This window comes from Anolis carolinensis, chromosome 6, assembly GCF_035594765.1.
Source record: "Anolis carolinensis isolate JA03-04 chromosome 6, rAnoCar3.1.pri, whole genome shotgun sequence".
Classification (NCBI taxonomy): domain Eukaryota; kingdom Metazoa; phylum Chordata; class Lepidosauria; order Squamata; family Dactyloidae; genus Anolis; species Anolis carolinensis.
This window is the reverse complement of record NC_085846.1, coordinates 19,416,009-19,433,943: the sequence shown is the minus strand read 5'-3', so window position 1 is coordinate 19,433,943 and position 17,935 is coordinate 19,416,009. Positions and strand designations below refer to the sequence as shown.

Genomic DNA, 17,935 nt, shown 5'->3' with positions numbered 1-17,935 from the left:
AAAGAATCCCCAGTTCAGATAATGGATGTTTATTTCAATGTGGAAACCAAAGATTACAAATAGGAGGACTCATTACTTTTGTTCAGCAGGGTATCTTATCATTCGCTATTTGAACCATAATCACCTTTAACATACCCTCAGTCCTGGGCTCAAACACAATGGAAATATTCAGATTTTGCCCCAAGTAAATTTGGCCATTTTCATAAGCTAGTGGAAGAATAGCGTATCTATTCATTCTGTCCAAGTCACTCAGAAAACAGTAGTTTCTTTTAGCAATTATTTAAAATCATTTGTGAAGGGGGTTAACCTAAGCCATTGGATGCTTGCGTGGTTTATTGTCCAGAGATTGGGAAAACTGTTATGGGAAACTACTTCCAGACTCCAATAGCCAGTGGCCATATTTACTGGCAGATTCAGGAAGCCTTAGTCCAGGTGTATTTCTGGTCTGATTCTGCAGTTTATCTCTTTTACACTCCTATCCCTAATGCCAACCAGATCCTTGAGGCACCTCTCTTCCATCACAACCACCATCACTAGTAGCCACTGTTGACATTTCCATTTCCTCCCTCCCCCCACCCTCATAAGCAAGTTGTTTTACCTGGCTGTATATATGCAGCCTTCAGCAGCCTTTTCCTTCACTAGTACAATGCTGTGATAACATAGTCAACTGAAACAAGGGAGTGTTGGGTTGTAGGGCATAAGATATCTACAATACCGAACTGTTTTGTGCCCCTTTCTTCCAGCTGATTGTGTAGTGAAAAGCCCACCCACTTATAAGAAGAGGGAACTGCACTTTCATATGGAATGACTTTGACACTGAGAAAGAGATACCTAGGGCCTAAATACTCTCAAGGCACCAAGTCCCATCTGACTCTGGAAGTTAAGAAGGGACAGTTCTGGTTACTGCTTGGATAGGAGACCTCCAACAAATGTGACATTCATAGGGTCACCACAAGCCAACAAGTGAATTCAAGGCATGTGGACACAAGAAACCACCAGTCTGAAAGGAGGAGGAGACTAGGTCCCCATCTACACTGCCATATAATGCAGTTTAAAATGGGGCCTATGATATCAGTTGGCTCTCTTGAGATCTCAGGCTATTGGCAACTGACAGGAATCAGCCTTCATCATCCATTCCCTCCTCACTGCATACCTCACTACATTGCAAGTACAGTAGAGTCTCACTTATCCAAGCCTCGCTTATCCACGTTTCTGGATTATCCAAGCCATTTTTGTAGTCAATGTTTTCAATATATCATGATATTTTGGTGCTAAATTTGTAAATACAGTAATTACAACATAACATTACTGCCTATTGAACTGCTTTTTCTGTCAAATTTGTTGTAAAACATGATGTTTTGGTGCTTAATTTGTAAAATAATAACCTAATTTGATGTTTAATAGGCTTTTCCTTAATCCCTCCTTATTATCCAAGATATTCGCTTATCCAAGCTTCTGCCGGCCCGTTTAGCTTGGATAAGTGAGACTCTACTGTAATATTATGTTCTTACTATCACCATTTTCAGCTGATTTGGAGCAGAAAGTGGCATTTGGGAGTGGCTATAGGTTCTGGGGCTAGGGAATCAAAACAGCTACATTTGCAAGCAGCTTCCTTGCATTTGGGGTGGGAAATTATCTAAGAATCAGTTCACTTTTATATGAATTCCCTGAGGCTCAGCCTTGAAAATGTAAAGCTGGAGATTACACACAGCTTGCAGGTCTCACTTTCCTCATGTCTGGCCTCTAGGATGAATGAGCACAATTGGGGGCCTCCGGATATTCTTGGATTGCAACTCATCATTGGTTATGCTAGCTTTGTTGTGTGCCAAGTTGTTTCCAATTCATGGCAACCCTTAGATGAACTTATTGTGGGTTTTTTTCTTGGCAAGGTGTGTTCAGACTTGAAGATCACCCATTGGGCTTCCATGGTCAAGCAAGGAGTCAAACTTGGGCCTCCATGCACCTTACCTTTCTCTTTAAAGCAAAGTGAACAAACATCATCTCTCCAGATGGTGGACAGCAGTTGCACCTAAGGTTATGGGTGCGCCAGTCCAACAATATCTGGAGAGCTGTACTTTGTTTAGCCACAGCCTAGGGGAATACTCTACGAATAGCTGTTTGCCACCAATGGCTAAATGAAATCTCCCCTTTCTGCCACATACGCCCTTTTACTTTTCTCCCTGCTGATGTAGTCAGCTGACTTCCAAAAAGATGTATATGTGGGAGAGTTAAACAAACTGGAACTTAATTTAAATGACATATTTTCAATTTTTTTAAAAAATGTTAACAATTTGCTCATCTTACATCATCTTCCCAGTTGCTGCCGATGTGGGGAATGGGAAGAGGCTGCACATCATCTTGGTTCTCAAACACGACGTATTTTCATTTCACTTTTTTTGAGGGAGTAGTAAAACCCCTTCCATTGGTACCAGTTAATGCCGTTAGCATAGGAGAGATGGGCTCCACCAAGGTAGAAGCCATTAAGATTGGAAATATGGCAGCTTTTGAACCACCAAGCTCCTGAAGAGAGTGCTGCGCAGTTCTGCAGGTAAAGGTCTTGGTCACGGTCAAAGGTGGAGAACTTCTGGCCACTGTGGTAGGACAGTGAGTCTCCTAGTGAGAGGGCAAACAGTGACAGACATAAGGGTTTTATAAAGGCTTCTGGAACAAAATTTTCCTAACATAGTGAAGAGCCAGGAAGAAAACTGGAAAGTATGTGGCCAAACATCACAGTATCATTAAGATGGCAAACTTTTTCAGGACAGGCCACGGAAGTTTGCTTTTGCCAGTGACCCTAGTGGGCAAAACTCCACCCTTTTGTCTCCTCTCCCCTCCCCACCTAAGTTAATTCAATTCAAACTACTTTTTCACTTTGATATCAGTTTGCACTAACCAAGAATGAAGAGGAGGAAAAGTGGGAATTAAATACTGAAACATTTTAAGAGCAAGGAAAAAGTGGGATGCCAAAGGGTTATTTGGGACTATTCCTGGCAAACCGGGACAATTGGAAGGTCTGTGCCTTCTCACTAATATCCCATGGACTTCTGGTTTGCAATATACATGTTATAGAAATGTCAGTAGCTCTTGTGACATCCTGACGTTTGCGCATAAAAAATCCAGATGCCTGTTACATGTGCCTTATTGAATAAGATGGCATCCTATCCAATAATAGCCATGTCCAGAAGCCGGAGGGGGCTAGGACTAGGCCCAAACTAGAAGGATGTGTGGTCTACCTGGAAAAGGAACCAAACACTATCCTTAAATTGGGAAGTTTGCAGAAATTCCAATAATTTCTGCTAACATGTCCCTAATACATTTATTTTAGGAATGGAAAATGAATTGTATTGACTTTGTCATTTTTGGTGAAAGTAGCATATTTGCCCTTTTCCAGACTCCTTAGGGAAATAAACATGTTGCTTCAAGAACTTGCATATTTGAAAGCTCGAGGTATTTGGGATAAACAAATTGGGTAGAATGGAGTAATAGGCACCCAGAATTTCAGCTCTCTCACCTGCCCCTCCATCAGTGAAACCGGATACGTGCAATGTGTAGCCATCTTCTTCCGCACTGATTGCATTCGGTGAGATGGAGAAGTCAGTGTATTTGGCAAAGGCTGTGTTGTTCTCAAAGTCCTCCAGATCCACACGTAATTCATACTTCTGCTTGAGGGTCAGATGGTGGATGTTTTGCAGCCCTGGATCGCAGGATGGAAATGAACTATTTACTAGGCACCCAAATTCTGCAGAAAAATCCCATTCTCTCAATCCCTTTAGGAGCTATAGTTTTGTCTGGCCCAACATCTGTTGACAGGGAAATGCTGGCCAGACAAAGAAATAAGAGGGATCTCGACTGTTTCCTTTGGCCCCGAATCACAGTAAACACAATACACTTGAAAAATTCTAGGCCTAGGGACTTGTTTTAACAACTTAAGGTAGAAACCCAAACATCTGAGTGTTCCAGAATGTTCTGGGAGAGAAGGAAGTCTGGGTCAAGAGCCGAGGGGAATGGGATTAGAGAAAGAAAGCAGGCCAGGGAAAGCATGGGAAAAGAAGAAACAAGGTCCTTGAGTGCATAACGGCCAATATTCTGTGTTGTAGAGCACAGAGGAAATGTTCCACAGGTGGAACTATAATCTGTGTCTCCTCTCAACACCCCACCCATCCCAGGGGCTCATAGCCATTTAACTGGAAATAAGAGAAGCACTTGGCTACATCCTTTTCCATTAAGGTCTTCTGGAGTTCTCTTGAACCATGGATAGATGACGTAATTATTTTGCCTCTGGCAATAAAGGCTTGCTATTCTGTGGCCAGACACTTGTTGGATCTGAACCAACCACTGACTGGCTACTAAATAAGGCTATCATAGCAAAACAGCGAATCCTGGGACATTTGGTTGGTAGAGAGGGAGAGAAAACCAACCACTGCAACACCCTCAAAAAGAAAGACATATACAGTTGTACGTTAGCCTTATCCTTGAATACAGTACTGACAGAATGAGTAGCAATATGTACCCTGCTGAAAAAAGGAGATGAAGAGCATTATTTCCCAATACCCATTGATATTTACCCAGCCAGTATTCGCTATCTGCTCTGCCAAAGCCCAATTTGTAGTCACTCCAGCCCCGAAAGAAACTCACCGAACCATTGAAGCGTTTCTGGAAAACCTAGAGGACACACCAGAAAGAATGGGTGGGAAGAAAGGGTGAGGTGTGCTGTGTACTCATCTTCTCCATATGAATATTCCCAGGCATTGTTTCTTTCATCATTCTGGAAACCATGAATTCCCAAAACGGCAATGAAGTTACATGATAAAGCCTATATTTTCAGATGAATTCCAAAACCTATTCTCTTCCCATTTACTCCCTACTATCCCCCTGTATATGTATTAGTTTATTCCTTTATAGCAGGGGTCCCCAAACTAAGGCCCGGGGGCCGGATGTGGCCCTCCAAGGCCATTTACCTGGCCCACGCCCTCAGTTTTAGACTCAGGCTCACCCAAAGTCTGAAATGACTTGAAGGCACAACAACAACAATCCTACTTGATTATCTCATTGGCCAGAAGCAGGCCCACACTTCCCACTGAAATCCTGATAAGTTGACAGTATGTTGGTTAAAATTATTTTTATTTTTAAATATTGTATTGTTCTTTCACTTACTAATATTGTAAATGAAATATTGTAAACGAATGATATGGTAATAATATAATATATTGCGTATACATATAATATTGATAATAATATTATAATTTAATACAATATAATATTTATTTATTTATTTATTTATTACGGTATTTTTACTCCACCCTTCTCACCCAATAGGGGACTCAGGGCGGCTAATAATAATACAGTATAATAATATTGTATAATATAATATTAAATATCTATATATATAAATGAGTGATGGCATCACGGCGACCCACAAAACAACAAAACTACAGGCCCCCCAACCTCGAAATTTGACAACACAACCCATCATCCACGCCTCTAGGTTGATACAACAAAAAGAAAAGAAAAAATAAAGTCCTAATTAGAGGGAGAGCAATAATCGTAACTACCACCAATTCCTCAATACTTTATTTCCCATACCACCATACTTCGCCATAGCAACGTGTGGCCGGGCACAGCTAGTATATTATATATTAAATGTAATGTTACTAATAATATTATGGTATAATGGTATAGTACAATATAGTAATATATAATGCTAATATTGTGCTGTGCTAATCTATCTATATATATAAAAGAGTGATGGAATCCTGGCGACCGCCAAAACAACAAAACTAAACACCCCACAACCTCGAAAATTGACAACACAACCCATCATCCACACCTCTAGGTTGATACAACAAAAAGAAAAGAAAAATAAAGTCCTAATTAGAGGGAGATGAATAATTGTTTTTATCCAATTGCTGCCAGTTAGAAGGCTAAGCTCCGCCCACTTGGTCTCCTAGCAACCCACTCAGCCCAGGGGACAGGCAGAGTTAGGTCCCACTTAGGCCTCTTCCACATTGCCTATAAAATACAGATTATCTGATCTTAACTGGATTATATGGCAGTGTAGACTCAAGGCCCTTCCACACAGCTATATTACCCATTTATAATGGACTTAATGTAAGGTAAAAAAAACCTTTACCCTTTACCTTAACTACCACCAGTTCCTCAATACTTTATTTCCCATACCACCAGGCACAGCTAGTAATATAATATATTGTATGTACATACAACTTGTAAGCCGCTCTGAGTCCCCTTCGGGATGAGAGAGGGTGGGGTATAAATGTAGTAAATACTGTAAATAAATAAATGTTGGGGGGGGGGTGTTGCATTATAAATAAGACATGTGCTGTGAGCATAGGAATTTGTTCGTTTTTTTAAAATGATAATTCGGCCCCTCAGCAATCTGAGGGACCTTGAATCGGTCCTCCACTTCAAAAGTTTGAGGACCCCTGCTTTATAGCCTATTCTTTCTCACTGTGACACATGTTTCCCAAATTGTCTTTAAAAAGCAAACAAAATCATTAGCTTATAAAGTAAGGAAACCTAATAAACTAACATGGCACCAAGTAAGGAAGGGATGACTGAATGATACAATGGACTTGATGAAGGGAGAACAACAGTGTGTTTTAAGTAGCTTTCTATGAGTATTGCTGTTTTCATTGCACAAATGTTTTTTTTCCTCTTGCATAGTCTTAGAAGCAAAAGACATTGAATGAACCTCTCTGATGTGGATCACAAGGATCAGAAGAGTTAATATGAAAGAAGGTGGTTCTCCAGATACCCTGTTTAAAGCTTTCTAGAGCAAAACCAACACTTGAAATCATATGGAAACAAAATCTAAAATGGAAACACACACCCCACCCCATGCAAATGAAATACACTCCAAACCCAAGTTTCAGTAAGCAATCTGATCATGATCTATATGGCTCAGGTTCAAACTATTTGAAGGACCATATTCTCCCATATGAACCTGTATGTTTTGAGACCTCCTGGAGAAGCCCTTCTGTCTGTCCCATCACAAATATATCTGGTGAGAACGTGGGAGAGGGCCTTCTCCATGGTGCCCAAAGGTCTTGAGCTGTCTTCCCAGAAAGGTTAGACTGAGACAGTTTTTGTGCCTTTCTGGAGGTAGGTGAAGACCTTTTAATTCCTTGAAAAATGTTTCAAAGGCTTAAGGAACTGGGTATGTTTAACCTGGAGAAGAGAAGGTTAAGAGATGAAATGATAACCATATTTAAATAATATTGAGGAGGGAACAGAGACAGAGGGTACAAAATTCAGACTACCCCTCAACATTCAGACTATCCCTCGATCTTGGGCTGATATGAACAGTTGGTCCAGTTCCAGAATGGGAACTACATGAATGCCTGTCTGATCCATCCCATGGCAGATCTGGTATAAGCTATGCTAGATCAGCAACAGTTTATTGAGTCAGTTTAGATCTTCCTAAGTCACAGAACAATGATTTGAAACATAGTTGAAAAAAAGTTTTGTCTAAGTTTGAATCCGTTGTTATTTGTCTTGGGGCAAATGTACTGCCTGAGAGTGTAGTGGAGTCTATGTCTCTGGATATTTTAAACAACATTCTGGATGGTTATCTGTCCAAAGTACTTTGATTCTATATTCCTACATGTCAAGGGGTTGAATGGAGGAACATGGAAGATATGGGCACCCCTATTTCAACTCTGGTGCTAGCACCACAATAAGATGGACTTTACAAACTGCCCTTTGCCCTCATTACCGTCCATTTTCCATCGTCAGTGGTCATATCACAATACACAGGCACTGGGGTGTTGGGGCCTGCAGGGTAAATGAGGTACACTCCATCTGTTTCTGAACCTTGGTCATAAATGTCTTCACAGTCCAGTGGGACAGAATCTTCTCCACAGTGTTGCTGCTGAGCTGTCCCAGCAAAAGAGAAAAATGACAGATGTTAAAAGATCCACAAACTGTGAATGTTAAAAATCACAGTTTCACCTATCTTTGGATAGATAAAATAGAAGAATTTGGCAAATTGGCAGGTTTCAAATTAAACAAACAAAAAACAAAGATCTTGACTAAAAACATAAATGGGGAAAAAAAGGAGCTGTTACAGATGAAATCCGGAATAAAAATTGAGAGTAAGGTAAAATATCTAGGGGTGACACTGGCATCCAGTAATGCAAAATTACTGAAAAACAATTATGAACAACTTTGGATAAAGATAAAAAAAGATCTAGATAAATGGAAGTATGAAAATTTCTCAATATTAGGACGGATAGCTATAATAAAAATGACTGTTTTGCCTCAACTTCTTTTTCTTTTTCAGACAATCCCAATAATTAGGAATAATTATCTTTTAAAAAAGTGGAACGGTGATATAATAAAATTTATTTGGAAGAATAAAAAACCAAGAATTAAGATTAAAATTTTAATGGATGAAAAAAAAAGAGGGGGACTAGGTCTCCCAGACCTTAATTCATATTATGAAGCATGTAGTCTGGTGTGGGTAAAAGATTGGGCCACTTTAAAAAATACCAAATTATTAATTCTTGAGGGACATGATTTGCGTTCTGGATGGCATGATTATCTATGGTATAGTAAAAGGAAGACAGAGAAAAATTTTGGCAACCACTACATTCGGGCCTCGCTAATTAGAGTTTGGGAAAAATATAAAAAAAGACTCTATAGAAAAACCCCGCTCTGGGTCTCCCCAATAGAAGCAAAACATAAAAGGGAATTAGGAATTGAAAATTGGCTCAGATACCAACAAATTCTTAAAAAATTGGACAATGAAGAACTAATGATAAAGACGCATGAGGAGCTTAAGCAGGAACACCAAAAGATTACATGGTTTCAATACTTTCAAATAGTACAATGTTATAAGGAAGATGTAAAAACAGGCTTCACTGTGAAATCTGGCCCCTGGGAAGTAATTATGCAAAAAGACAAAAAAAATATCAGGATACTATATCAGCTATTGTTGCAATGGTCAACAGAAGAAGAGCAGATCAAAAAATGTCAAATAAAGTGGGCAAAGGATATTGGATAAAACATAAACATAAATCAATGGGAAGAAATTTGGAACAAAAAACTAAAATTTACCACATCAATAGAGATTCGGGAAAATTGGTACAAGATGTTTTTTAGATGGTACTACACACCAGCTAAACTAGCTAAATTTAATAAAAAATAGTTCCAATAAATGTTGGAAATGCAATAAAGAAATAGGTACCTTCTTCCACCAGTGGTGGAAATGTAAAAAAGTTAAAGAATATTGGAACAACATACATAAAGCAACACAAAATTTTTTAAAAGTAAACTTCCCTATGATACCAGGAATGTATCTGTTAGGCATTACAAATGTGAAATTGAATAGAAACCAGGATAAAATGTTCTTCATTATAGGGACAGCCGCAAGACTTGTTTTAGCTAAAGTCTGGAAGCAAAAAAATATACCTACTATCGAAGACTGGATTATAAAATTTTTTGATCTAATACAAATGGACAGTTTAACGCAGAAACTAAATGACATCAAGGACAAAACAGATTGGTCTGGTTTCAACGCTTTTATCCGAAACGGAGGAAATACTCTCATAATAGACTTATCTGACGTATGAAATCACTAGAATCGAAAGAAGAAAAACTGGGAAACACAAAGGACAATGACAAACCCACGAAAAGTATTTCCCCACGAGGACAATGGGAAGTCATTTTATATATATACCTTTTTTTTCTTTTTTTTCTTTTTTTTTCTTCTCGCCCATTTTTTTTCTCTTTTTTCTTTTGTTTTGTTTTTCATCTTGTTTTTTCTCCAGCACTTTTCTCTCACTATCCTATATTTATTATGTTTTCCTAGCTTTCTCTGTAACCTCACTTATAACATAATAAAAATTATTATTTTTTTAAAAAAAACTCACAGTTTCACCTAATAGCTGAACTGTATTGCAACATTGCAGGATTACTGAAATATTTTTCCTGGTTTTTTAAATCCAAATAATTTATTAAAATAACCTTTAAAATATGAGTATGACATTTCAAACATGCATCGCACCGAATTCTTAAGTATAAACATTTTTAACTGTGCTCCATATTATTGGACTGATCAACATTTTTAATAGAATGTCTACCATTTTCAAAAATCTTGAGTACATCCATACTATAGAGTTATGGTACTTTGATGCCAATTGATGTATGATGGGAATATCTTTGGGAATATTTTGATTTGTAGATCTGTAAAGTACTGCTAGAAATTTTTACTGTTGTACTTCAGGTAGTGCACTCAAGAATTCCAAGCACCCCATCAAATTTCAAATTCCAGGACCTCACAGGATGGATCCATGAGAGATTTGGACCTCACCACATTAGGGTAAACTCGGCCTCACACGCTGGTTTGCCTTTCCTTTTACAACGGAGCCTGCTGGCTCCCATTCCTCAACACACTGCAACTTCTGGTGGGGTTCCGTCGTAAAAGGGAAGGTGAAGAGGTACATGCAGTAGTGGTGGCTTCTCGTGTTGCCTTGGATCAATGGTGAGAAGCCAGGCAGCAAATGCTTCCCCTCGTGGAATAGGGACTCCAGTGTGTTGGATGATGCAAGCAATGGGGCGATAGGTTCCCCACACCCCTGGATGTGCACTGTTGGAATCACCACGATCTGTGGCGATTCTGGTGGCATGTTCAATGAAATAGAAAGTGGCATTTAATTGCTATCATTGTGCAGTGTGAATGCACTCCTGGGGTTCCTGCGGATTTGATACCACAGATGACAGGTCCCAGGTGACAGAACTGATGGCACTTACCTTGGTCATTGATGGCTTGTCCTTGTGAAGTGGGTGTCTGGACAAGAAGAAGCAGGAGCAGTGAGGCTAGCTGGAACAGAAAGATCTGGGGGAGGTAGAAAGAAAGAAAGCGGCCTTTTAAAACACTGCACACATGCCCTTTGAAGTGTACAAAACTAAAAAACAGCCGAGTTTTTCAGCAGGTCCAGACCTACCATTAGACCAGGCATGGTCAAAGTTTGACCCTTCAGATGTTTTGGACTTCAACTCCCACAATTCCTAAGAGCTGATAAGCTAGCTGGGATATCTGGGAGTTGAAGTCCAAAACACCTGGAGAGCTGAAGTTTGCTCATGCCTGCATTAGGCAAAATGAGGCAATAGGTATTTGGGGGGGGGGGGGGCAAGAGGGAATTCTACTGTAACTCTGTAACCCTTTCCCCTTGAAATAAAGCCTTTCCAACACCCTAAAACTACTCTACTGCCCTTAGGTATGGTGGAGGATACTATCTTATTGCTAGTGTTGAAGCAAGTCATTAGTTGTTGTTATTGGGTTAATTTTGTTATTTGCCTTTTCCTGGCTTTGCTTCCCAGCAACATTGGCCACAGTGGTGTAGTGGTTTATGTGTTGGACTAGAATCCCTACTAGTCCATGGAAAGTCACCTTGGGAAAATCACATTTTCTCATCCTTGAAGGACAATCTCCCAACAATGTAGAAACATGATGATAATGATGATGATGATGATGATGATGATGATGATAACTTTCAAGATCTGGTGGCTTTGGGATATTTAGCTCATATTTGCATTGCTCCATGGAACTGTACCTTCGCTGCATACAGAGACCTTCCAACATTTTACAGATGAAAATCTGGACACATGTGTCCAAGCAGTTCAGTCCAGTCCATTCCAGTTATTATTGAGGAAGAACACAGAAGCTGGAAAAACTGCAGCCATTTATTTTTCCCTGAGCCTATGAAAAGGACAAAGTACATGGCATGCTTCCAAAGTACATGGAATCCCCCTACACTGCAACCTTGTATTGTGGCAGATTTCATTTGAAACCAATAATAATAATAGGGACATTTGTCCACTATTACTAATTTTATCATAGGGAACCGCTTGAAAATCATCCAGGGACTGACAGATTTCCCCAGAACACAGTCCAAACCTCTACCATTTCCTTAGGTGGTAACCAATCACTTCATATTCTATTGCTTTATTTGGACTTGAAATCTAATGTTGGCCTGCAGTCTGACATTGGACAAGAGCTCACCACAAAGAAATTTTAACAGCCATGCTAGTCATTCCTGTAAGAACAGGTTCGTCTCCCTTCAGACAGAAACCCTAAAATGGATATGCAAGAGTGATTTTTCACATGCTTTGCATTAAGACTGTTCAGCCTTAATTTTCATCTGGCTTGTTTCAACTGGGTTTTTGTTGTTGTTGTTGTTGTTGTTGTAAGGCACTCAAAATCCGTCAAGTAGAAAAGAGAAGTGAAATGTCAGTATTTACATTTATATTGAGTTATATTTATCGTTATTTTCCTGGTCTACAGTTAATGAAACACAGATGTCTTCTTGTTTTTCTAAAACACCACCACCCTGAGTTCAGTAAATGCTATAGGGACACCGATGTGTCCTTCAAGTCATCTGTCAACTTACTTATGACAATGGTAATAGTGAACCCTCTCTGAATAAAGCTTGAAAACCATGTGATATAGTCACCATAAATCAGCACTGACATATATAACGTCGTCTCTATTAGATGTATGTTCTATCATCAGTTTGACTGTCACCCAGATTGTTGTCCTCTATTGGACCTTTTAACGCCTTGGATGTTTGTTTAATATTTTAATTATGTTTATTTTAAATCATGACTTGTTAATTGTTTTTAAATGCATTCTTTGATGTCTTAACTATTTATTTTATGATATTATATGATTGTATTGGGCTTGCCCCCATGTGAGCGGCATACAAAAATAAATTATTATTATCATTATTATTATTATCATTATTATTATTATTATTATTATTATTACAACAACAATATATATAGGATTTGTCGGTGGTGTATCAATATCACTACCATTATCAGTTAGCATCCCATAATTCCACAAACATATTAGATAAATACTTGATCATTTGTTATCTTGGGTCAAATATGCAACTATCAAATATGTTCCAACTTTCTGGATGTCACAGGAACTAGGCAGCAGATCAGTTTAGTACATACTTCCAGATGTGTAGAACTACAAGTCCCATCATCCAATCATCCCATCATCCAATCAGGTATCCTCTTTCTCCCAGTTATGGTTATTGCATGCCTTTGAGTCATTTTCCCTATACTGTAAAGCAACCCTAAAGCAAAACTGTCACATGATTTTCTTAGCAAGTTATGTTCAGAGGAGATTGGCATTTCCCTCCCTTGGAGGCTTTTTCTACACTACCATATAAAATCCAGATTATCTGTTTTGAACTGAATTATATGACAGTGTAGACTTAAATAATCTAGCTCAAAGCAGATAACATGGATTATCCGATGTAATAATCTGGATTATATCACAGTGTAGAAGGGGCTTGAGACTGAGATAGTGCGACAAAACCTGCCAGAATCATCCAAGGAGCCTAAGGATCTCTTCACACGGGGCTAAAATCAATGGCATGTACCTATTTTAGCCCAGGTCACCTGTGGAGCTAGCCGGCTCCCATCAGACAATGCAGCACGGCTCTGTGGGTGGAGGGCAGAGCCTGCACCTGCCACTGCCAGGGCAATACAGGAAGGCTCCCGTGTTGCCGTAGAATCAATGGGGCGGAAGCCACATACTCCACGCTCCCCCCCCCATGTGATTGCCCTCACCTAGATCCGGAAGATGCGCCTTGTGCGGTGCCAGATTCCCCATGCCTACCAATGAAGCAGAGTGATGCCGGCGGCCATATGACAAGGTCGGAGATGAGGACAAGACCCCAGGGCAATAGCTCTTTTCATTTCCCTGTCTCAGCAACTGTTTTTTAAAAGATCCTCCCTCTAATCTCTGGGGTGGTATTTATCCAATTTGACTAAGTTCTAAGTTCTCTCCTGCTATAAAAAAAATGAACATAGCAAGTCCATTTTTAAAACACCCATATACATTGAAGCATTACCACATCTCCTGGCAGTAAATGCCATAGATTATAATCCATGCCATTTTTACAGGGATCACTTGGAAAATCCAATGAGTTGGAGGACAGAGAGATAATGGCAAGGTTGAACAGATAGTATCATTTTCAAAGTGTGCATTCATTGATCACTACCACACAAAGCATAGCTCATTCCCTCATATGACAACCTTACCTTCATGTTGCCCTGTGGTTTCTCCTTTGCAGATCTGCTTCCTCCAGTTTATAAGTCCGGACAGATTTTGCTGGAATAGATTTTTCTCCCACCTCACCCTCCTTCTCCCTCACTGCACTTGGCCTACAGCAGCTGCAGGTTGTGTCTATTTAGTCCTCCCACTCCCACCACCTATCCACCAGCACCCCCAAGGCCAGGAATCAGAAACTATTTGTAAAGCCTGTTTTGATAGCCGAGAACAATGCAGCCATGGAATAGGAAGGGGCTGGAAGTTGTGTGTATAGGGTTTTTTTTTCCTTCAAACGCCAATGGGTCAGGAAATGAAAGCTGGGGAGAGGGGAGGGAAGTTCTGAATGAGCCAAAAGCTTAGATGGTTTCCAGGTCTCTTGGCAGGAGCTTATTATTGTTCACTCTTGCACAGACGTGCAAGACATTTCCCCTCCCTCCATCTCTCACTCCCTTCATCTCCTTTTTCTGGAAGGGGAGTCTGATTCAAAGTATTCAAAAATAATGTAAATTAGGATACCCAGGATCCACATAAGTATCATGAGCAAAGTGCAGCTTTTAAGGTCATGCACAACACACACACAGTTATATCATTCAATTGCCCTGATTTGGCAAGGACAGTCTTTGGGCCCTTCCACATAGCCATATAACCCAGAAGACAGAAAATCCCACAATATCTGCTTAGAACTGGGCTATTTGAGTCCACGCTGGCATATATTCCAGTTCAAAGCAGATAATATGGGATTTTATTCAGCTGTGTGGAAGGAGCCTCTGTCGATCCCACTTTTTCAACTCTTTCAAAAGTCTCTGTTGCTCTCTCTTCTTCCTTCACTTCACTTCACTCCACTTCACTTTATTTCTTAATTAGTCGCTCTCCACCAGAGTGCTCCAAGCTACTTACAATTTAAAATATCATTCCACAATAGAAAACATTCATCATAAAAACATTCAACCTAAAAACATTCAACAGTGACTATTTGGCAAATTAGATCTGATTTACTTAAATGCACAACCAAACAGCCAAGTCTTGAGCGCTTTTCCAAAAGGTCGCAACTCCGACATTGCTCTAACATATGGAGGCAATGAGTTCCACAGAATTGGAGCATAGATCGAAAAGGCTCTATGCCTTGTGGCTTCCAGGCATACCTCCCTTGGGCCCGGTACGTATAGGAGATTTTCCTGGGAGGATCGAGGTGACCACTGATGGGGAAAAGGAATGAGGCGGTCCCTAAGATATAATGGTCCTTGGCCATTTCGAGCTCTAAATGTCAGGATCAGTATATTGTAAGAGATCCGATGTTCTATTGGTAGCCAATGCAGTTGTTTCAGAATCGGTGTAATATGGGATCTTATAGATGATCCCGCTAGCAGCCTGGCCGCCGCATTTTGGACCACCTTTCACCTTTCACCTTTGGCTTTCGGTTAGTACAATTGCTTCAGGATGAATTAAGATTGTTCTCAAATCCATGTGGAAATAAGAGAGGAGGGGACAGTATCTTGCCCTTGCTATTAGACTCAGGCAAAAGCAAAATGCTGTATGTTCTCCTAGCTTACCTGTTCTTTCTTATTATTAACTTTTGCCATCTTGACCACACTATGATGTTATTTGGCTACATGCATCCTGACTTTCACCTTTGAAATGTTGGAGGTTATCTCTCTCTCTCTCTCCCTGCCCCTCTTTCTCTCTCAGGCTGGATCTACACTGCCCTATATCCCAGGACCTGATCCCAGATTAGCTACTCTGAACTGAATTATATGAGTCTACACTGCCAGATAATCTGGGATAAACAGATAATCTGGGATCAGATCCTGGAATATAGGGCGGTGGAGATCCAGTGTCACTCTGACACACAAATTCAGAGCAGCTCTCTTTCCTCGGACTCCCTCCAGATGTCCATTTTGATAGCCAAAATATATAATAATAATAATAATAATAATAATAATAATAATAATAATAATAATAATAATACTTTCTGCTTTCCTTGAAGGATTCAGAAATGGCAATTCACCTTTTAGACAAGTTGCAACATCTTTCAACACTGTTTAATTAAAAATCAGTATCTATCTATCTATCTATCTATCTATCTATCTATCTATCTATTTTCCACATCTGAGCATTTCCAGTTTCTTTGTTTTTGCTGTTTTTGGCATTCCGTGCAGTCTCCTGCCAGGGGCAGAAAATTGGCCCACAGACCAGACGCAGTTGCCCACCTCTGCTGAACACGGAGCCAGCTTTCATTGCCACAGGACTTTCTGGCTCTGACAATACATGTAACTCCCCCCCCTGCGCCCCCCGCTTTCAGCTACACAGTCTTCACTACACAGACACAGCTAGCCAGCATTCATCATCAGCAATTTGCTGGTTCACCCAAGGTCACTAAAGACTGGATTCCTACCAGCAGGCCCTGTGCTTTTCTGTTCTACTCCAGCATCCTTTTTTGGTCCCTGTATCAGAGCCAAATGAATCCAGCTGCCTTCATTCCTTCCATTTTTGCTCAGATGCTGCTGTCTGCAATCAATACACCAAAGGCTATGCTACATAGCTGGCAGAAGGCCAGAGGAACCTGGCATCTCTTCTCTGTTTCCATTTGGCTCCAAACATGAACTAAAAAGAAGAATATATGAGTTCTGGAGAACACTAGAATTCCCAAGGTTCCAGGAATGTTATACCTTTTTTTCTTGGGAGAGCTGCTATAATGTTTTCTGAAATGGCAATACATTGCTTACAATTAGTGTTCACAAGGCATTCCATTTTCACCCTCAGCCAGATATTGGAAGCCACAGCATTGAATGTAGGAGAAGTAATCCTGCAGCCCTCAACATGTTCTTGGGCTACAGCTATCAGCAGTATATATCATTGGCTAAATTTGCTAGGGGGAGCCAGTGTTGGGTAGTGATTTGAAAACTGAACTATGGACTGTCACATGTGGCAGGCAAAGTGGCATTGGGCTGGCCCGTCATCTTTGGTGGCGCTTCCTTTCAAATGATATAGCGTGCATCCCACCATTGGTCTGTCTACTGCTATTATTCTCCCATCCCTAGCTATTAACAGGTAATACATGTCAAAAGCTCCCTATACTGCAACATTTATATCACCTGCCTTGGTGCCACTTCTGTATCCACATGCTAGCAGTAACATGACATCACTGGCTTTGATTCCCCTCATTCCCTTGCTTTGTTTTATTTTATACTTACCTTTTCCTTTTTGTTGTTGTTGTTTTAATACTAAAATTGAGTAATTGCGCTAAATATAATAAGAAAACCAATTAAGGAGCCACCATTGTATAGGAAGGCACAGGGTGTGTAGATGCATGATGAAGGAATGCTGAATCAGTGCAATTATGCTAGTAAAGAAAGGTGCAACATCAAAGGTATTCAACTCAGCAGGTATCTGTCATCAATGATAGCAGATTCATGTGATTTTTTTTCATGTCAGGAGTGACTTGAGAAACTGCCAGTGTGAGGGAATTGGCCATCTGCAAGGATGTTGCCAAGGCTTAGGGCCTCTAACACTTTTTTCTGTGTTCGGTCTTGGAAAAGTCTTTCTGTGTGATATTACCAAACAGCTAGTCTTCAGATCCCACTGTAGTAGAGGTTGCATAAAGGAGGAGAGCAACAATTCTCATTTGAAAGCATTTGATACTTTATGTGCAATCTTTAGTTTAGGTGGCTTAATTTGCAAAAATCACAATTCTATGATGGGTATTTTAAGAAACCATCTATATATACCGTAAGTGCCTGAAAGACAATGTGTTGTAATTGGTTTCATATTGGCTTATGGCTCTGAAAACTAGGGTTTACATTAAATATGTGTTTAAATTGCTTATTAGATTGTTTACATTTTGATGAG

The 17,935-nt window shown here is 40.0% G+C and overlaps 1 protein-coding gene across 1 annotated transcript; it reads right to left on the bottom strand.

Moving 5' to 3' along the window:
* Positions 1 to 13: 13 nt before the first annotated feature.
* Positions 14 to 14,510, bottom strand: mfap4 (microfibril associated protein 4). The gene is made up of 6 exons (XM_003225230.4): positions 14,080 to 14,510; positions 10,771 to 10,855; positions 7,733 to 7,893; positions 4,566 to 4,662; positions 3,512 to 3,694; positions 14 to 2,613 (listed from the first exon to the last, which is right to left on the bottom strand). The coding sequence occupies exons 1-6, from the start codon at positions 14,083 to 14,085 to the stop codon at positions 2,366 to 2,368; spliced, it is 780 nt and encodes a 259-aa protein (XP_003225278.2). The 5' UTR covers positions 14,086 to 14,510; the 3' UTR covers positions 14 to 2,365.
* Between the last annotated feature and the right edge of the window lie 3,425 nt (positions 14,511 to 17,935).